The 22,860-nt window shown below is 43.0% G+C and overlaps 1 protein-coding gene across 2 annotated transcripts in view; it reads right to left on the bottom strand.

The window, feature by feature from the left end:
- Positions 1 to 22,860, bottom strand: part of KANK1 (KN motif and ankyrin repeat domains 1) — a 106,335-nt gene that overhangs the window by 49,882 nt on the left and 33,593 nt on the right. The window contains exon 3 of one of the 2 annotated variants that reach the window (XM_080372225.1): positions 5,026 to 5,142. In XM_080372225.1, coding sequence (XP_080228351.1) covers positions 5,026 to 5,062 — 37 coding nt within the window. In that variant the 5' untranslated portion in view covers positions 5,063 to 5,142. Of the gene's footprint in view, positions 1 to 5,025; positions 8,098 to 22,860 lie in introns of those variants that run through there. The other variant, XM_080372226.1, reaches the window with a different exon arrangement.

Genomic DNA, 22,860 nt, shown 5'->3' with positions numbered 1-22,860 from the left:
GCTGGGGTCTTGGGGCAGGCACCCGCAATACTCAGGGGTAAAGGCTCTATCGAACTGACTATGGCCTAGCAATCAAACACTTCCCATTGCTAACTCCTTCATGTCTGTAAGTCCCATTTATTAGCTGAGGGTCTGTAATGAAAACTGGTGGATATTCTGCCATAATTAGTAACAGCGGTAATGTTCTGCTGCACACTGCTTTTTTCTGTACTTCAGATCATTAGGTTGGAAATCATGCAAAACTCCATGCATATTGGCTAAGATTATGCACATCAGGAAAATCAAATCATAGGAAAGACTGCAATTCAAATAATCCAGTTAACTCAAAGGAAAGTATGTCTACAAATATTCTGGTAAGAGTTGTTACAAATCAATGCAGAGGATGTGTATGATAAAAACATTTGCTCTAAGCAAACGTGTGTTCTATTTATTGGCTTCAATAAAAAGGGTTAATAAGTCAACAGGGTTTTTCATAATACTTTACAACCAGTTGCTTAAGCATTTCTATACCAGCAGATGGAAAACACATTTATTAAACATTTGGTCTTTGAGTCACACTGATGTTAATATCTCAACATTAATTCAAGCAACAGCTTCTTGTAATGGCCTCATTCTCCAGCTTACCAATTCATAGTTATAACTTCACTTAGGAGTCAAGAAAACCACTTGGAGATAAAGAAAATCTAACCAGGAGGCCCACAGGGTGCTGCAGAGTAACTGCATATATAAAATAACCAGAGGGACACCTGGCTGCTGCAGGGGAAGCTGTGCTCCAAGACGTTTTTTTTTATCTGCCATCAAGCCTGCAGCCCCTGGTACACTCTCTAGCGGGGTGCTGTGTGCCCAGGTCTGCTGGGGACAGCTGAGTAAACTGGGAGCAAAGGTACTGGGTGCCTGCACACTGACTACTACAGCAGCAGTTCCTTGCTTTACAAGTGTAACATGACTCACAGTAAAAAGGACAGTGAGTTGGTACAATGACACTGCTTTAAGAACAGTGTAGGAATCTGAAGGAGGTTAAGCCAATAGCAGTTAAACACATAGGGAAATAATTCAAACGCACCCATGTAAGCTACGCTGCTCCTGGAAGTAGAAGCACGTTAAAAATGGGCTAGGAAGCCATGAAAACACAAATCTTAAACAAGAACAAGGGGGAAGGCACAGACAGAAGGGGGGAAAAAAGACCAGGGAGAACTCCACCACCATATACAGAAAACAGTTCACTTTTGATTTACAGCAAAGTGATGAAAGCCTTGCCATTCCAACCCCTGCAGCTCGTCCTCCTCAGGAAAACTGGAAAAGCTTTTCTTCCGTTAAAACACTTCCTCATGTCCCTGTTAAACAGATGACTGACAATTCTGTGGTCTCTGGATGCAGACCATGAGGTGCTTAGAGAAGTCAAATAAAGCAGATTTTTTCATTATGGTTAGAAACAAATATGTTTTTTAATCCTTATATTTTTTTAATCAGTCTCCTATGTTTGCTTTGCTGCTTCCTTGTTTTCTACATCAGAATAAATGGAATTGGACTGGAATTTCACACCATTCCGTGCCTTTCAGAACATGTGTTTTGAAAAGAAAGTTTCAGCAAACCAGTTATTAGTGAAGGGCATAAAAATCCAGCCAGAAGTATTTCTAAACCTCCCGGTAAGTTTTAGGCTGGTGTGCACCGTGTTTTTTGTAGCTTCCTGGAGGATGTTTCTACAGCTATCACTACAGAAATGTTTGCAGAGCCTCATTAAATAGATGATTTAGGCATCAGGCCTAGTAAGCACAAAAGCTAACAATTACTGGAAGTTTCACCCAGCGGTTAATGGACACACTAATACTATTTCGAGAAACAATTACACCTTTTTTGTTTTGTGTCTTGTACTATGCAAAGAGAAATTAATTTGTACCCTGCATCGAATCATCTCCAGCCTCCCTACAGCTCCCCACAGATGCAGGGTATTTCCCAGCTCCTGCTGCAGCTGCTCCCAGAACATGATCTGCACTGCTTAACCCTGCAAAGTTTACCGGACTGAGCAGTAAGCTCACATGCCACCAGAGCAGACTCGAAACTGCAAATAGTTGTAACCAACTGACAGCACTCAACTGATAAAATAAAGCAAATTTTTTTCTGAAAACGCCAATTTATCTGTCACTACCATCTGACAGACTTCAGCTGTTTTCTGAGGAGATGGCACAACTTTGACAGAGCCTAATGCAAAATCAGTACCAAGTCTCCAAATCGACTTCTAAAATGTATTAAAATGAACAAATAAGCTTGCAGCTCACAGAAATACAGTTCAGTACAAGACCTCTGTGCAATGAAACCTGGAATAGAGTAATAAAACAAAACTATTGTCAGCAGCAAACAAAACTATTGACAAACAGTACTGAAGTCTAAATCACAGTCTCAGTTATTTATTTGCCACATTTAAAGTTCATGTCTTTACCAAGATATGCAAGGGGCAGAAAAATTTATGATAGGTGCTTTCATGATAAACGCATCACTTGCTTTGTAGGTTATCTGGCATACACACTCACTGAAAATATTTACAACAAATATACTTCCCATAAACATACTTAAAAAAAAACCTCTATACAAATGCAAAACAGCTTGATCCTTTCCTGGAAACAAGTTCCAAATTCAAGCATTCCTCCACAGAATTTATCGGCAGTAGCAGTCCATATAGGCTTTATACAGAAAAAAATTTACCAAAATAGCACATAGGTATAATCATTTAACAGTGCAAGTACTCACATTCTCGAGTTAACCAAAGCAAACCACTGCTCCTTAGTCACCTCGTACTTGAATGCAGCTGAACATGTGGTCAAACTTGCCAAAATATTCAAGTAACATAAATGCAGCTGAGTAGTCCATAACAAGTCTTTCTAGTTCTTTTTCCTGCTGCTGATTGATTCAGAGGGTGCAGAAACACCACCCCTGAAGTTGGTCTTTCCACTCTTAGAGCTCCATGCAATTAAGAAACTTGCTTCAATACTCCAACGCCCAAATCAGTTCCTGCTCATCCAAAGGCATTTTCTCCCAGGCAGCAATGGCAGGACAACAAATCACAGGTATTTGCAGCCCATTACTCTGTCCATTGTGAACTGCTGAGGATTTGCAGACAGGGGCATATATAGCTGCATGTTAGAACGCCGGCCTCAAGGGTTTGCAAAGCCAACAAGTCCTGACAGTCTCTGTAAAATGTTGTCCAATTTAGTTTTGAATTAAATACTTGCAAGTCATTATAGCGTCTTTCTACGAATAAGGGAACAAACAGCTTCTACCCTGTAAGAAGCCTTGTTTGCATAACAATCCTGAAACTAGAACTTCATCTTGCATTAACACATCCCCAGTACAAGCATTCAGCTTCTTTTAGCTTTACCTATCAGCCTACCAACTTTTTCAATAGACAGTTCTACTGCTGGGGAGGCAGGGGGGGGAGGCGGAATTAGTAAAAACCAATCAGTAACACTCCGTGCACAATTTTTCTTTCCTTGTAAGCAGAGGGAATTGTTCTGCATGACTTCAGTTAAAAGCGTATTACTAAAAAAAGTCAAATTACATGGGGGGTTTAGGCAGTAAACAGCTACAGTTAAGTCACACAACAGAAGTTTTGAAGCCTGCTTTCTCAGAAGGATTATGAAAGGCTACAAAAGGATATAGTTTCTTTCTTATAGAGTATACTTCTAATTGTATAAAAATGGGGAGGAGGGAAGAGGAAAATAACCTTTTTCATCAGTCTCAGGATTTAACAACATCGGTAAATTTAATCTTAAATCATCAACAGATAACAATAACTCCAATGTCTTCATGTAGCTTCCACTAGCCTTTAAAAAAAGACTTCTTGTTTTGCATGAATTGCAGATGACACTCCATATTTCTAATGCCCTTCACACAAATGCTGTAATCCCTTGCACTAATTAGAACAATTCTACAGTGACCACAGTGAGTAATTTAGGATTTATTTCCATACCAGAACATACTTTCAAAGGAGGTTGGTGCTAAAATCTCCTAGATAAGCCAGTTCTCAATGTATGTATGTCATTATGTAGCGAGTAGCATTTGAACTCGAATGCATAAGCCTTAAGGGGGGGGGGGGGAGGGGGCAGGGGGCGGAGCTGAAATTTCTGATAACATGGATAACAAAAGATACTTAATGTTCCTTCCCTGGATATTCAAAGTGATCCCAGCAACCACAGCCTTCATTGATAAATCCATTTCCCATCATACCTACATTAGGAGGTCTCACAAGAAGCACCTGCAAGTTCCTGCCGCGCACTTGAAATTTTCCATGTAATCCCACTGTGGCAGCCTCAGCTTTAGTGGGCTCAAGCTGTGTTTGCGCAGTGATCAGGAGAACACGAAAATATTGACACAACCACAGGAGGAACCTGCTGTTGTGCTGTTATCTGCAACCTCTGCCCCCTCCTGACCTGTCAGTCCTCCTCAGCAACCTTTGAACACTAAGCGATCTGTTTCAAAGCATGTCACCCAACCAAAACAGACATCTCAGGAGCTTCTTAAAATAATGAAAAAGTGAAATTAAATGAACTGAACTGAACACCTCCTCTTGATGTTGCTTGAGAAATGCTTTTGGGTTTTGCTGAGAAGCAGGAAACAAAAATCAGCCTGACAAGTAAGGCTGACCAGGAAGCGCTGGAGATTCGATGTGTAAGAGCTGGTTAATCTCACAAGTTAATTAGAGACACAGGATAACAACCACATGACTTTCTGCAGCAAACCCCTAGGCTTCTCAGAGTCTGGTGTAAGCTAGAATAGCTCCTTGAAAGCAGAGAGCGCTGCATGCTAAACAACTGAGTGCCAGTCCTTACATCTTTGCAAACACTTTATATACTTAAAATATTAGGGATGGGGGGAGGGGGGTGTGTGGCAGGACAGACAGGCTCTGATTTACCAGCAAATTAGTTTTCAGTATTTAGTTTTAACTGCTGCTACTTTCACAATTTAAGAAAAAAGAGGGTTTTTTTAAAGAATTAATAATTCGAAGGGCGAAAAGCGTTCCAGATTAGTTACCTGTAGCGCTGCCGTTAGTATTTGCTGGGTAGGCCATGTTTGCTCAGTGACACATCCAGAGCTAGGCTGTTAGGTGTCATGCAAATACCATGCATCAAGTCCAACCAGACATGCAACCTGGAACAGACAAGAAAAAGGCAGTTAAGAACACACAGTTTTAAGAAGCTAGGTACATTAAGCAGTGGACATCTCTGAGTGTTTAAAGTATCATCTTCAGTGTGGACTTCACCATAGGAGTAATTTATATTCCTCTTAATCAGTGTCCTAGCTATTACAAAATCCACAGCTGTCCTGGCATCTGAAGCTGAATTGTGGCTCTCTGGCAACCTCCAAGAAGGACCACTGTCCTCAGTGACAATGTAGCCAGCTGAATTTGCAATTGGCCTTGGTTTTTTGGCCTGCCCTCAGCTTTTTTGTGCTTGGTCCCTGGACTCCCTTGTACCACAGCAGCTTCCTCACTTTGCTGGCATATATGTAAAGTTTTAGGCTACCCAATGTTTTACACAGGCAGGGTTAGAGGATTTTTATGTAAAGACCCCCCACAGAACAGCTGTACCAGCAAGTGGGGGACCAGCTGCAATTTCTGAGCTCACATGTCCCCCATGGTAAGTGAGGGCAGAGGGACCCACTGCAGACACAGCCAAGGCCAGCACATGCATCCCCACTGCTGGACAAACCCAGCAGCTGATGGCAGCTGTGAGGACACCTGTGAGGTCAGGGAACCAGAGCTAGCTGGCAGAGACTGCTGGGACAGCGCACGGCTGACTGCAAGACCTGTCCCATGCAGGTCCCAGTGGTGAGAGGTTTTCTGGGTGTGAGGTTTTCTGTCAACCCACATGTGGCGGATTCAGTGGAGAAGCAGTGCTTGCCAGAAGCTCAGGCTGCTGGTACAGAAAAAGGGCGGTTGCCCTGGGTGGGTGGCTGCCAAGCTAGAAGCCAAGCGAGAGGCAGGAACAAACCCAGCAGCAGTTTTTTGGCTACCTGGCTGCTGCCTAGCTCTGCAAATCCAGCCTTGCTGGCTCTGCAGCCGTGCTCCTGCTTCTCCTCCCTGGCCCACCACAGGGGCAGCCTGATCACAACCATCATGCTCAGAGCAACAGATCTGACTAGACTGGGGCTGCAGACACACCTCCTCTTGGCTCTGCTTCAAGTTTTCTACAATCCAAACAGCATTTCATTTTGTTGACCCAGATAGGTGGAGCTTAGGTGTATGCAGAACACCCTGCTTTGCAGACCCCAGTCTGACTTAAGCTGACAGCTCCTCAACAAACCAGTCACATTTTTCCAATTAGATTTGATTTGGCTCTGACAGTACATGCATGGGTGTATTTCAAAGCTAAGCAGATTAACAGAGGAAAAGAAACCCAGAAATGAATTAGTGCAAGCACCATGTGAATCTGAGTCAAAGTTGCACCAACCGATAGAGAAGCTGGCTGTCTCTTAAAAGTCAGAGGTCCACCATGCAGGCTAATACAGCTTAGCTTTCCCCTTCAAGGAACATAAGCACAAATCACTTCATTTTTAGTACAGTCCTGACATCAGTTTTCCAAGAATGCAGAAACACCTCCAATTGCAACTCCTCCTCCTCACACTCTGCCATATATTCTTAAATTTACAATCTCTTGTTCAACGGAGGGCAGGACATGAAGCCGTGGTAAAGGCTGTACAAGCAAAAGACTACAAACAACAAAATAAACAGGCATCCAACACAGACCCTGACATAGAGGCCCATCACAAGATTCTAGGTGTAAGAATAATTATCAAATGTCTGAAACAATGAAGCACAGAGGAAAAAAAGCAGAAAAGCATGTTGCTGGCCCAGTCTGCAGCCAGGACCAAAGTTTGAAACCTATGAGCTTTTAGGAAAATATTAACTACTTCCTTTCAAATGAAGAAATTTTCAAGAATCACTTCCATCTCTGCTATTGCCATGAGGATATAAAGTTATGTTTGCAGTTCAAGAAAGGCAATTTTTACTGAGTCACAATGAACACTTACTCAAAAATTATTATCTGTCTCCATGTTAAGTTTCTCAGGACAGTCACTGTCTCAGGGCAGGCTGCACTTTGCTGGACACAGACTCTACCAGCAATGCACCCAAGCGTAAACCAGGGCTGAATTAATTCACCCACTTCTAATTTGTTCAGCACAGCTCTGTGCTTCTCATTAGTGCTGTAAACAGGTGTGCTTCCCTGCTTTCGTTATGCTTATTGTACAGTGCTGCAGCAGAAGTCTTGCACCATTGTATACACAGTGTCTAAACATAGCTCTTGCTTTATCAGGCAATTCATGTTCTGACACTCTGCAGCTTCCTATCCCTCTAGAAGCAAAGAAAGCTCAAAGGAGGCTGCTCAGGAAACCTGACCCAAGATTTGCATCCATCTGGCCAAAGTCCTCCAGAGTCCTGTCTCCGTGCTCCTGCAGAGCTGGATGTTAGCTGGTTGCCTGCACTTGCTCAGCTTGCAACACTAGCTGCACCACCAGCTGTACCACCAATAACACTGGTACAAAGGGAGATGTGAGAGTATGCACCCAGGGATGGGTACGGGCAGATGGATGGGAGGGGGCCTTGCAGGGTCCCACCTGGACCCACCTCTTCTAGGTGCAATGCAGTCCCAAATGAAAGCAGGTCAACCACCGAAGTGAGCCCCAACTTAAAACCCATGCTTCGGCGTGCCTGGAAACTCATCATGGGTTTAAAAGTAAAACCTGTTAGGCTCCATCCTATCCGTTTCAAAAACACTAGTCACCATCACAGGCACACATGAGGAGAGCTTCCTAATAACGAGAACCAAATGCAATTGAGGTAAGAACTGACATAAAATTAATAAAGACACTGCTGAAAGCCAAAACAGAGCCTCAGGTCTGCATTTTGTTGTGGCTTAGAGAGATATAATTGACCTGGTACAAATTCCCTTCTAGGTACACTTCTATTGGTTTCAAAACTGTGCAGGCTTAAGTATCTCCATTAAGAAACAAGTTCACCTCTACTTAAAACAGTGATGCTTCTGAGCTTAAGTGAGGATTAATAAAATAATCTAGGAAGCAAAGTCAGTCCAACAGATAGGAGAAAAGAAGCTAGCTAAGGTAAGTGGAAGAATTGGCTCTTTTCTTTTTTTTTTTTTCCTTAGATGAAATGCAGCTGCAGATGACAACCTGCCTATTAAGCAGCTGTTAAAAGTATGGGAAAAATCTGACCTAGCTCAAAAGACTGATGGAGGAAGGGAATTCAAACTGCTTTGAGCCACAACAATACATTGTGAACCTAATTTCTGAAATTGCACTGACACATACATGGAGCATTTTTAGAAAGGTATTGCCTGTGATCCCCCAGCAACACACACCCCAACAGCTGCACTTTGCAGGAGTCTCTCATGTGAGCAAGGCACAGGATGACACCAGAGGCCAGCTAGAATACACAGAAAAGGAACATCTAGCCTGCTTTACAGCAAAGCATGTTCTCCAGCACAGACATCTTACAAAAGAAAATCTGTAGACAAGCTTATATATTCCATTCCGAACTCTTCAAATTTCTCCCCATGTGTTTTTACATGCTCACCCCATGCGTGCCTGTGAATACTGTGATTTACAGACCCTAGGGCAAATGCAAAACAAGCAGAGACTAGCTATATGAAGTGTTATTGCTCAATGAAGCAGTTGTTTATAAAGTGTTTTGAATGAGATATTCAAACTCTCTTCTGCCCTGAGGTTCAATAGCAGAAACCTTAAACACACATGATCCTCAGTTTCTACAAACTATCACGACACCCAAGCTTTTACGTTTTTTTTTTTTTTTCCAGAATGGTGATTCTTTAGACAGAACATAAAGCCTATGTCTTAATCCTGTCCTAATCACAAGTGACAAGAACCTTGCTCCTCCTTTGTGCTGCATCTTGTCAGGTCACCTACACCTATTTGTGCACCAGAAATATCTATGTACATATGCATCAGTTCTGGCATCCACACAGCAGAGCTGTAGACTCAGGGGGCACAGACCGTGCAGGAAATCCAGGCTCCTGCTTTAGCCCGGTGTTTGCAAGACCAGCTTAAGACACAAAACAGTTGAGGTTTTGATATAAGAGCAGTTGTAGAATGGTTTCTTGGCAACACAGTAATTAGAAGAGAAATATAACTCAATTCTTAACCCAGAAAAACAATCATGAAAGTTGTCCTGTCCAGGGGCCGCAGTCACACGTGGGAAATGGTGATGTGCACATGCTTGTTTGTGGGATTCAAGAAGACAGGCCTTGGCTTCCCAGGCAACAGCGCTTTAGGCTAAGTAGATATGCATATAAATTTTCTTTTTTCTCATGGCCCGCGCAGACTGTTAAGAGTAAATGGTCACGTCAGCCACTCAGCACAAGCTCCAGATCTGCAGATATCCTGAACCACTCACAGGGCGAGTGTGGCTGATACACCAAGATGCTACTGCTTAATATCTGGACTAAAATGGGGAGCATTGCGGGGCAGAGCTGTGCAGGATTCAGGCGTACCAGCTCCCAGTTGTTCAGGTGGATGTAGTCAGAGGATGGTCCCTGGAGGGAAACCAGCTCTGCAATCCTGTCCAGCAAGTGCAAAGCGGAGATTAAGTAGACCTGGGATAGAGAGGTTTGACAAGTCAACCCATGAGATGCAACACAGGAGGAAGAACCGGTACTGCTCCATTCCTGTTACACATCAGTGCAACAAGACTTCTGCCTGACACTTCCCTCTCACTTGTGAGCTGTCCAGGCAGTAGAACTCGCTCAGTTTCATTCTGAAAGATGCTGATAACATTTGCAAACAAAAGCCAAGACACATGCAAAACCCACCTAAACACACTGGTAATTTCTGTAGCTGCAAGAAGAAATAGGTACTGGAAATCCCTCCTGCTCAGCCAGAGGGGCAAGCACTTTCCAAACTTGTGCAGCTCTACAGTAAACAGGAATGTCTGCAACCTAATTTGTACACTCAACCAAATATGCCAGGCACAATTTAGATGAAGCCAGGGCTGAAGCCAGCAACAGCAAAAGAGAAAGTATGTGGGGAGTTGCTCTGTGGTTGGTATCTACCCTGGGAGAATGACTGTGTATCTCACTGATACTTTCTTTTCAGTCTTACCCCTGATGTGGTTGTGTTCTTCTTATCCGTATGTTTATCAAAACAGGGGGCCAATAGACTGAGAAGCAAAGTTTATAAGGCAGAAAACTTTTGCTGTTTTTGTTGTTTCTTAAATTTAAAAACCAAGTAAGAATGCAGGCATGTGGATTTTTTTCAGGTCAGACACAGAGCAGTCAGCTTTGAGATAAGAGTAAACTGTGAACAATTATAAATTTCCCTTAATTATTTAATCATGCAACAATTTACCCATTCACATACTTTCTAGAGCAAATGCCTTTTTAATGTTGCATCCAAATCACAAGCAAAACTATGCAAGTTCAGTTGCTGCCTAAGTCTGACTAACTGAACAAAATAAATCACTAGCACAGGCTGTTTGCCTAGGCCACCCTAAAATGCAAAAGTAAAAATTCCCTGGGATCAGTGTTTCTTGCAGCCTCTCTCAGGCAGCAGCCTGTTGTGATTCAGCCTCCTCCATCAACAGACATGATCCAGAGCCAATTCTTCCTACATGCAATATGACAGGCAATTTATATTGGACTATATTTAACAAAGCAACCAAAAAAAAAGCCACTTCTCACTATGGTATATTTTTTTTTCTGCAGGATCTGCAGTACGCTGGGAGCAAAAGAAGCCTTGTAAATCCTTTAAGCAGGCAAGTTAATTAACAAGATATGGCTACGGTCAGCATTAATTTACCTGCCTGCCTTCCTCACTCCCTCCACATATGGCATTGGCCTGTAAAAGGCCTCTTTTTACAACACAGCTCCAGGCAAAAGCTGAGCTAAGCTCTGGTAGAAAGGGAGCGATGGCTCAGAAACTCTGGGACCTGAGTCAGCAAGCTGAAAGAACAGTCAGAGTGCTCCCAGCCAGGGCACGTGCTTCCCTTCTGCCACAAAACCAAAAAAAATCAGACCTGACTCTTGAGCTTTATTGCTTCTGAACCACAAACTCCCAACTGCTGCAATGCCAGGCTCTTATTTCTTAAGTTATGTTGGAATTAACCATTAGTCATTTTCATTGGGATGTCCTAAATTGTCTTCCCCCTCTCTGAAGCAGACTTGCATTAAGCTCTCCACCTGGTTTGTTACCTCTGCTGATGTGAATAAGCTGTAAATAATATGGTCAAGTTTGTATTCATAAACGAATATTCATTTTAATGCATAAATAAGCTTGTAATTGTATAGCGACAAAGGGGTTAAAATGTCTGAAAGATCATATAGACTGTTCGGACAAGAAAGTTGCAAATCTCTGCAAGGGGAGCTGTGCTCCTTATCTGCAAAGCAAGTTGCCCTACCAAGGAGATAACGGGACAGCTGGATGTCTTTGAGTAGAACTACAAGGGTATTGTAAAAAAACCCTGGGAAAGATTTCTACAAGTCTGCCAACTCATCACTTTTGAAACACAGCAGTGAAAGCAAAGGGCCAAGACCTGGAGGGAAACCTACTGCTTCTAGAATAACTAAAGCATATGCTTCAAAGTGATGTAGTGTGAACGAACTTTAGAATAGAATTAAAGAATAAACATTATGTTTGTTAGCCACTGTAACAATTGTAGATATCATGTACTGCCACATGTTACTCATCTACCTGTGGTGTCTGTTCTGTTATCCTTTGTTAGACATCCGCCTATCCGCTGACCTTCTGTGTTAAAACTTTAGCGGAACGCTTCAGCAGGAGAGGGCAGATAAGGGTAAAAGAAATAATTAAGCAAGAAAAGCAGATGGCCAGCAAGGGCATAAATTACCTCAGACTGATAAGAACAGTGCAAATGAGCAAAAGGTGAAAAGTACACCATGAGGAAGACCTACAGCCTTCCTCCCATAGACCACTGCCCACATTCTAAAGACCCCGGCCCACAATTTTTGGAAGAATCTGCGCAAGCGTGAAAGACTGATAAGCTAATTAGCATACGAAGCGAGGGTAGGCGGGATCAGGTAATGAATATGTATAGGCGTTAATGGAATATTCTTTGTTTCATTATATAAATATAAGATAATCTGCCCCTCTGGGTGTGTACGATTGGTGGAAGGATCCCCCGTACGCCCGGCGCCGACAATAAAGAACACTTAATCGCTAAGAAATTCTGAAGACGTTCTTTGAAACACTGCAAGCAGAGAATAAATGCACAACCTTCAGCAACAAAACTGTCTAAGGGGTTTTCTTCTGCACACATGAAAACGGTCTCCTCCTCATCCCCTGAGCTGAGCTTCTGCAAAGTTTCTGCTTCAGTCTCCCCAGCCACCTTACTGCACAGGAGCCAGGCTTTACTGGGCAGTTTTTGGTGCAGAAAATGCCTCAGAAAATGGACATATATGAAACTCTTTCAGAAATCATTGCATCCTTCTAGCTACCCTAAATAACAGCAATTTTCTGAATTCCTCCCCAGTATTGCTTTGTCACGTTTGTTAGTGATAACAGCAATGCTCTTCTACCATCAGCTGTTGGGTTTTAGTTTCCCTTCATACGGAATTTCCAAATGGGTCTGGAGGATCCAGAAAAGAAATCAGCTGTTCCACACAAGCTACTCATTGACTTGCTGGTACCAAGCAACAGGGGAAGGATTTCTAAATACTACCCAACAGACACAACAGTAACAAGCATCTTGTGAAGGCCAGACAAAATAGTCCATCTAGACTATCTTGTTTTCAATAGTGGCAACAAGAGATCCTATTTAAGGAGAGTACACATGCCTGATGGCGAGTCTATGCTTCTGTGCTCTTCTGGCACCAATGGTTGGATTGTGAATATCTAAAGGTATCTCCTTATTGTGTTATTTCAATACCACATAAATTGCCTGTGAATTTGACTAGCTTTTCTGACCCTGCCAATGCTGCCTGCCTATGCTGCTTCATGGGGTGGGAAGTCCCAGGCTGTCAATACTCAGTACATACATTGTTCTTGTTGTAAACTGATAACCTACAAATTTTACCGAATGCCACCAAATTCTTGCATTGCAGGGTTTGGTGAGCATCAGTGCAGATTCATCTTATGCACACCCTTTGTGATTTTACAAACCTCAATCTTCTCTCCCAGCTCATATGGCAACTCCCATCTCCAGATCATTTTACTTGCCCGATTTGTACTCTTCCATGTATATTCACCATACAGAAGACCCTTGCCATGAACAGCATCTTACTAAAAAATTGTCTGCAGGAACAATCTTACAAAATAGGGTGAAGTGCATTCAATACTTCTCTTAGCATAAATGAGATTGGCTCTAACCAGCTAATACATGGGAAGGAAACCCTCGGTTTTAGTAATTTTTGTCAAACAAGAGAAGAGTTAAAACAAACCAGAACTTACCTGCAGCACAAGCAGCTTTCCCTAGTATAGGCCAGAGGTTGGACACAGCCCTCCCAACGATCCCAAACGCACATCAGGTTAGCCTAACAGACTTCAGGTAACCATACCTGTTCTCCGAGATCCAGCAGGCTCACTGTCAGCCAGGAGTAGCAACTCTTACTATTTTCTCACTATCAGGATTAGCGTTCATTGGTAAAAGGAAGCCTGTATGGATTCTGTACATCATAGGTGGCATGCTTTTGTCACTCCTGATAAAGAGAACACCCAGTCTATATAGAACCAGGCTAAAATCTTCTTGCTTTGTCCAGTCTGTTGCATGGTGGCCTATATCTAATGTGCAAGAGCATGATCTTTGCTCAAGTGCAGTGAGCCTGAACATGGACAGGTAAGTTTAGATGATACCCATCACATAGTGCTGCAAGGCCCCCCCACACCCTGCAAATGTTCCCAGACTACCTATCTCTTCTAGTAATCGTTCTTGACATCATTGCCATCACGTTATGTTACAGAAGCAAAAACCCCAAACCTTCAGAAGGTTCCACAGTGTTGTAACTCAGAAACTGATTTCTGTTTATATTAGGGGGGTGGGATGTGGAGTGGGGGATCAACTAGAAAAAGAAAAACAATTCAGGGTAGAAAAACACAACTTTTTTTTTAGACCTGAAATTCCTAACAGGTGATGTAGAAGACACTCCCTTTGATTTATGCCAGTGAATAATGAGTCATATGAAAGTACATGAATTCAGGCCGGTACGGTATTGCTATGGGTTGTAATGCTTGCTGCGACAGGGAGCCCCGAGGATGCAACTGGGCTATCCACATTTTTCTTGTGGAGAAGCAGGAGGGCTGAGACTTCCACGGCTTGAAGTAGTTCAGTCTGATGATTCTTAAAGAAGGAAATGAAACAACATGTATGCTAAGCAGTGTTTTCATCTACTGTGATAAAGACCCAAATCCAGCATCGAGAACAAATAAAAAGGCTTCCAGAACAGGCCTTAAATTAGAAGAGGAAAAAATGTATATTGGGGATGATGCATGCATGCCAGCTGCAGTGTACCTGTGGCCTCCCCGTGCTGACAACCCCAGAGCTGCTGTGCCTGGCAGAAGAAGCAGTCCCATTTTCTCTTCTACAGCATGTACATAAACTACCCATAACATCTGTTCACTAAGTGGGGCAGGATGAAACACAGCATCCTTTCCACTCTTTTGGCTTGAAACATTAAAAGTTGAATAACTGTGGTAAAACCACATCTGCAGATTCAAATACTTTTAAATGAATTTGCTTATTTAAAGTAAATTTAAAGGTAGATAAACTTGAAAGTTGAGATTAATAAACCAGTCAATGATGTTTATAAACAGCTTATGAAATGCACTATGATCTCATTTAGACTTTCCATCTAAGACAAGTTGTAAGGATTTTAAAGCAGAGACTCTAGTAAATGGACAAATTTAAATCTTCTACAAAGTGCTCAAGAATTTAGTATTTGGTGACATTTCATAATCAGTGGCACAGGTGTGAAAGACTGCCAAATCTCAGTCTGTCTCTTGATTTTAGGTCTGAGATTCTACACATAGTCAGAGCAACCATAAATCTGCTATGACAAAAGGGTGGCATGCATTGCAACCACAATTGCTGCAGGACAATTGGTAAGTTCAAAGACTTGTCTAGGCAGCATCTGCCCATGTAGCTCTGCCATGGTGGTCCCAGCTGAATGTCTATCTTTACACGAGACAGCTCCAGCAGCCGATCAGCTTTGTTTCCATCTAGCCCTAGATGCTGCTTGCTGCCCCAAAACAACATCCAAACCCCAGCAGCTCTTTTCTTTTCCTACTATAAGGGTACTGTGGACTTCAGTATCAACCAGTCCCTACCATATAGGAACAGAGAAATTACGGGCTTTTTCCACAGTGAAAATGGAAAACTATGGGCAAGGAGACAAAGTTGCAAGGGCCAGCCTCTCTCTTTTCCTCTACCACAGTTTACAACAGGGGACTGTAAAGTCCTACTCCGCATATGACTCTACAGTCCACACCAACAACATCCATCACCAGTAAGTGTTAGACTGCATCTACAACCTCAATATTAACATGGGCCCATTTCTCTTTAAGTTGCTATGGCCCTATGGAAACACGAGGGGATCCCCACCCCTCCCAACTTTTCCATTGCACTGAGACCACAAACATGCAGCTTCAGCTTGGCCAAGGAACACACTCAAGACATCCTCCAAGCTGCTTTCCCCTCCTACCCCATCATACAGCATCCCTCAGGAACAGCCAGCATGTGTCCACAGTCTTTCTTGCCACCTCCCCTGGCCACAGACCACTCAGGCTTTTTGCACTCGTTGCAGGGGTGAGCAGGTTTCTCTTGTTCCTCCTCCAAAGCCACCATCTCCACGTCACAGCCTGTGGCCTGCAAGGCTGCACATTGTGGCAGAAGGGACATGGGATTTCATGGCAGCAAAAACCTGTCAGCCACCTTGCCACAGGCAAAACTGCCTCTTGTTACTGAGCATGCAAAAAGTCACCAAACCCAACCAACATTTTGACCTGAAGCTGGCATGAACCAACTGGAGACCACCTGGCAGCACCTGCAGCAGAGCACAGTGGAGCCAGCCTATCTGGGCATCTCCAAACTCCTCCTGCTTAACAGCTTGCACAGAAACACTTGTCAGCTTTCTGCCAGTGAGGTACTGCCTCTGCCTCGCATGTGGCCACAAACATCTTGCTGCATGTAGCCACCTGCAGAGAACTTACCTAAGGAGGGGACCACAAGTTGGGGCAACGCACTTGTCCCTCACAGGGGGTGTTCCTCTCTGCCAGCTAGTCAAACTAATATCAAAACAACCTGTTCCTAATGCTCAGGGACTTTGTCACTTAATCAGAGTAATTTAAGTTAGCATAGAGTTCACAAAACTTCTCCTCCTCCTCCACAGAGAGAGGGTGAGCTAATGCTTGCATTAATGATCCAAAGCATCTTCTCATGCTCATGCCCCCCTTCTTTTTCAAACAGGTGGAGAGTGTAAAGTTCTGAGATCGACGATTGATTAATTGCGCAAGAACTTTTCACCTCTGGGAGCCAGGCATTAAAACTCAGTGAATTACGTCTCTCATACAAATTATGATCCAAGGCCCTGCACCTGGTTGCTAGCATGATGTACACACTGCTCTGCCACAGGGTGCCAGGAAGGAGAGGTGCTCACGCAAGTGGGTATCCAGCTGCCGGGACAAGGGTAGTACTGCTGCCATGCACAGCACTGAGGACCTTCAGCACTGCAAACATTTTTGCACCAGTCAGTCACATCCCAATAAACTCAGCTTTCATTCAAATTGTCTATCAGCCAAAAATACATCTTGGCGCTGACACAAGCAGGCACACTCTATGAACAAGGGGCCATCTATTTCTCACAGCACACATCAAGCTAGAATCAAATTTGTAATTCTCCAAATGACATACAGATCTGGAAGTTGCCTTCTTATAACTCTGAGATAGTAGATCAAGTCCAGTACAAACTGCAAAAACAGTACCTTTCTATGGAGATCTATAAATATCTTACCTTTAAAATACTTTTGATTGATTTATTATTGGATAGCAGCACATTAATAAAGAAATAGCAAAAGAAGATGTATCTTTATCAGTCATCATATGAGCACATGGGCATAAATAGATGGCAGCGCATCTTTCACCGCTAATGAAACTCTAGAAAAAAAGTAACACAAGAGCTTAACCTTCTAAAGAGCAGCACAGCAGGACTGTCAATGAAACAATGCATTTTCAATGTGATTCATGTGTTATTTTGCAGAAGGCCACTCCCAGGCAGGAAACTACGTGGCATATATAGAACTAAAACTAAATCAAATCATCTTAGCAACAAAAAAATGGTTTTTATATTCACTCGCATTATCCAGAGAGCAAAAGAAGCTGCTGCACAGCTACCAATGCCCTCCTCAAACTATACGACCGAAGTCCTAGCAGAGGCACACTTCCTTTGTTGAGATTATTATTATACATTATTATCCACCTACCCATTCCCCAGGAAGCTAAGCTGTATTTTGAGCTCTCCCCAGCCCCAGCACCTATGGATCTGTGATAAACCCTCAGCCACAGCGAACAAATCAACACAGAGTTAAAAGCAGATCCATCTGTTTTCTTGGAAGAACTGCAAAATATAAAATCCACAACTTATTTATACCTTCCCCCTCCCCCCCCCCCTTTTCCCTCACTTCATGCATAATCAAGAACAGAGCAGCTGAATTTGAACAAGGTCTGTCCCAGTCAGGTAAAAAGGAAAAGTTCTGAAGATCCAGTTTCTGTTTTTATGGGTCCCTTTATTACATGCAGCCAGTGTAATTTCCCTACAAAGCCTAAACCCACCCCTTTTTAGTGATACAGATAATCTTTTACTGATTTTAAATCTTGAGAAATGCTTTTATAGGGGAAGGATGTTACAGCAGAAGTTCTCTCCCTGGCTTTTATCTTAGATATGCTGAAGCTTTTTCTCCCCTACCTTACTTATTTGGAGGAACTACTTATTTTCACTATTTCTGTCACAAAGGTTGCATGCACCTTATCTAGGGAGAATCACAGGATGGTCAGTTGGAAGGAACCTCTGAAGATCATCTAGTCCAACCCCCTGCCAAAGCAGGTTGCACAGAATTGTGTCCCCATGGGTTCTGAATGTCTCCAGAGAAGGAGACTCCACAACCCCTCTGGGCAGCCTGTTCCAGTGCTGTCACCATCAAAGTAAAGAAGCTCTTCCTCATATTCACATTGAACTTCCTATTTTTCAGGGTTTTGCCCATTGCCTCTTGTCCTGTCACTTGGCACAATTGAAAAGAGCCTGGCCCCATCCTCTTGACACTACTCTCCCTTAAGATATTTGTAGACATTGATAAGGTCCCCTCTCAGTCTTCTCTTCTCCATGCTAAAGAGGCCCAGCTCTCTCAGCCTTTCCTCATAAGGGGGATGCTCCACTCCCCTCATCATCTTTTCATCATCTTTTTACCCTCTGCTGGACCCTCTCCAGTAATTCCCTGTCTCTCTTGAACTGGGGAGCCCAGAACTGGACACAGCACTCCACACACAGCCTCACCGCGGCAGAGCAGAGGGCAAGGATAACCTCCCTGCCTCTGCTGACCACGCTCCTCCTCATGCACCCCAGGATCCCACTGGCCGCCTTGGCCACCAGGGCACACTGCTGGCTCATGGGCAACTTGCTGTTGACCAGACCTCCCAGGCCCTTCTCTACAGAGCTGCCCTCTGGCAGGTCAGCCCCAGCCTGTGCTGGTGCGTGGGGTTGTTCCTCCCCAGGTGCAGGACCCTACACTTGCCCTTGTTGAACTTCATGAGGTTCCTCTCCACCCAGCTCTCCAGCCTGTCCCGGTCCTGCTGGATGGCAGCACAGCCTGCTGGGGTATCAGCCACCGCTCCCAGTTTAGTGTCACCAGCAAACTGGCTGAGGGTGCACTCTGTGCCTGCGTCCAGGTCCCTGATGAGCGAGTTGAAGAGGACTGGAGCAGCACTGACCCCGGGCACAGCGCTGGCCTCAGCCTCCAGCCAGGCTCTGCGCCGCTGATCACAGCCCCCCGGGCTCTGCCGTCCAGCCAGTTCTCAACCCACCTCTCTGTCCGCTCACCTGACCCACACTCCTGAGCTTACCTGGGAGGCTGCTGTGGGAGACAGTGTCAGAAGCCTCGCTGAGGTCAAGGTAGGCAACATCCACTGCTCTCCCCTTGTCTGCCCAGCCAGTCACTCCATCACAGAAGGCTATGACGGAACCAGCCCTAATTTTTACTTGCTCCCATTCCTCAGAACAACAGGTACACTGCTGAAAAGCAAGCAATGGGAACTGGTACACATCTACACATTTTTACTGACAGGGAAGAGGACAGACAGCCATAAATGTTACAAGACGGCATGACACATTAGGATTAAAGACTTTTGCAAATACTTTTCCTACTATTATCTTTAATTTCTTAATTTTCTAAAGCCATCTAATCACATATAAGGAAACATTAACTTTTACCCTTTGCTCCTTTCTGCTGTACTGGAATGACTTTTTTTTTTTTTCCTCCTCACAATACAATAGCAAAAGCAAGCACTGAGGTTACAATTGAACTTCTGTTGACACATTTATCACTAATTATTAATCCATGTTTTGCCCTTTGTTTCTGACAATGTATATCTAATAGCAAAACACTGCCAAGAAAATGAACAAAAAGAAGGCAGCATGCTGACATTAACCTGCAGTGAGGATTCAAAAGCAGAAAAGGTGTAAGCTAGGCAAAAGTTTCCTTAAGTAAACATTTCATTTTCCATTCCCTACTTCTAAATACCATTACATATCTTAGACATACATACTTACACATTGGGCATATCCACTGTGCCATTAAGCAATACCGTAAATAAAAGATTAAGAAATTAGATTGCACAGTATTTAGAAATATTCTACATTTTCCTACTCAAAAAAGCAGTTCCACTTTCAGGGAGGAAGGCCTCCAGCAAGGTGAAAGCTCTCTGCAATTGTTTAAGCTGGGGAAACACCCTGTTGAGAAAAATATGATTTGATTTTCAAAGACTACAAAAGTACAAAAACTGTTATTGCCTACCTCTACCAGTACAGAAATACCAGCATGAAATACTAACTTGTAAACAGGGTAACAAATTTTCCAACACGGTAAAAGGATATCTGCTTCACCAGAAAAATGTAAAGAGAGAAGAAATATCAAGAAAACTATGCTAAGGCAAAGCTTGTGGAAGAACTGAAATGTTGAACACTGTGTATGAATTTTTATTTTAATGTTCTGATTCAAGAAGTAGACTATATTAATATATGTAACTGAATATTACAATGCAAGTGTTTATTTTATAGATATTGTTTTAAAGCATATTTAGAACTGGAAAAAAGAATACAAAAAAAGATTAAAAAGTTATCCTCAGTTATCTGAGGACATGAACAGATTTCACTATGTTTCTTACCTGCTACCATCACACTGAACTCCGACTACTATGAAAACAGGACATTACCAAGAATGAGAAAAGGCTGGCTAGGTCACATCACAATAAAGTTCTTAAAGGGTGAAAGCCAGCATTAATTCCCTCCTAAGTGTAACTAAAATTCACTACATGATAGCTCAGGCACAAGGACACATAGACAAGCACTATTTTCATCAGCAACTGTCAAGTAAGGCGTGCTCTTTAAGGGCCAATTTTAAGAAAGGTAAGTAGCACTTAAATAACAAAACTCCTTAGTCAATTTCTTCAGTTTACATTGTCTCTACTCCCACCAAATTGGGAAAGAAGATGGCAAACGTGGACAGATCTGAACTGTTGCTCAAGCCTTACTGGGCACCATACATCTCACAAATTGATATGCCAAGTCACACCATGTTCTCGTGACTGTGAACTACTCTCACAGCTGATAGCAAATAAAGAACTGGATGATTGCAAACTAGCCTTAACTGAAGTTCAGTAGCTGCAGCATAAAACCTCATGACTTTATATGCACCTCTACTTGTTTGAAATTAGCCCTTAGCTAGCTTTAAGAGAATTGTCATATTTGTCTTTTGGTGCATAAATCACACAGCAACAGTTGCTTTAAAACAATAATTAGATTAGCTATGATTACTGCTGATATTTGTAGTGGGTAGCTTTTTTAAAAAAAAAATAGGTTTGGGCTTATACATCGCAGGTACCAGAACACATTCTTGAGTAAGTGCAATAGGCACAGGAAAGTTTAACTTAGCAGTGGACGCTGCAACTACAAAAAGTAGACTGCAGATCTTCAGAGGTATTCAGCATTTCATTTCCCTTAGGGTGTCCACGTAGGACTTGCAGAAGCAGCAGAGGGCTTTCAAAGCATGCTCAGAGAACTGCTGATAATTACAGCAGGGGGTCCCTGAGCCAAAATAGATGGGAATATCCCTCTCTGTGATCTAGTCTGCTCCCAGGTGCAGGGAAAGGACGAGCATAAAAAGCAGTCAAATTCCTTTGCATGATGTTAAAGAGCAACACTTCTCGTTCCATAACTGATGGGATTTTTGCCTCAAGTGGGAGGCGGCCTTTCACACAAAAGCTATAAAGGTACATCAATATTTTCAATGTGCCTCCCACCATCACCTCCCCACAAATTCAGCAATGCCCACAAATACACAGCTCTGCACAGCATCCGCCTCTCTCTGCTGAGAGCTTGAGGCAGCTGGCCTTGCTGCAGGACAGCTCATAAACCCTGACACCCTATATATGGTGACCGACAGTTACTCTGGCGGTGCTCACTTATGGCAGTATATTTTGGAGTTCGGCAGTTTTAAACTCATATTGAAATAAAGACAGCTGTGTATGTGAATGCCACTCTATCACCTCCCCTCCTGAAGTATTTTTGCATGCAGCTATGCCCCAAAAAGCTACAGACACAACCCCCGCCAAAAGTGCCAGTTAGCAAGTATGTGGGAAGGGGAGACTGAAAAGGCATAACACTTGGTGGTGGCCGCTCTTTGCTGGGAAAGCCAAAGTATTAAAGGTAAAAATAACGTTTAAAAAAGGCAGCTTTGAGAAATTCTACTGTATTTTCTTGACTTGCAGCAATGGTAAGTGGCAGAAGGAAAGTGACTGTTGGGACAACATTTGGTTGTCAGCAGCACACGGGTTGCTGAGAGAAAGTGGGACAGAACAGCAGGAATCACTTCCCATACTCTCTAGATCTGTGAAGACACCAGCCAGCCCCTCCCAGAAGCTGCGAGAACAGTACTTATTTACATTGTTGCCACAATAAAATAGCATTCAAAAGCAACAATGAAGATATAACACCCTTAAAAAATATCTCTAGGAATCACAGCTACTCTATGCATATGAATATTATCTGTAAATATATATATCATCTTATTAAAAAGTGTTGATAAATACTGCAAGTTAGTGTTGACGCACGATGGAAAGAGACAACTACTGTCTAAAGATGTAATTATTTCCTCCCTGTGAACAACTTTCAAGGCCTTGGTTACGCTACAAATAAATATTGCCGATTGAGTATTGTACTTAAGAAATTACACATTAAGCAATTTGCCTCTTTCTGAAGGAAGAACAAAACAAAACCAGAGATACAACCAGCAGCCCAAAGATACTGGACAGTTCTTAAAAAACATTATGGATTTCATCTATTCATCCTGCAGAGAGAAATACTGTAGGAAAACACGTTCCATGGACCACTGTGCTCATCTGTGTCATCACTTGCTACGAGGATGACAGATACATGAGCTCCTTCCTCTGCAACACTGAGAAGCACTGGTCTTACCAATACAAGCTGCTGCACAGCTGAGTACTGCATAGAGCACATCTTAAAATGCATTCAGGGCTGCTGAATGCCATCCTCTCTCCAAAACTGGGACAGACTCACTCTCCACAGTGCACTTACAAGTCTGTGTGGTATTCACAGAGTGGTA

Source organism: Falco punctatus (assembly GCF_963210335.1).
Source record: "Falco punctatus genome assembly, chromosome: Z".
Classification (NCBI taxonomy): domain Eukaryota; kingdom Metazoa; phylum Chordata; class Aves; order Falconiformes; family Falconidae; genus Falco; species Falco punctatus.
Note: the sequence above shows the minus strand (reverse complement) of the source record. Positions and strands in the feature narration are given on the sequence as shown.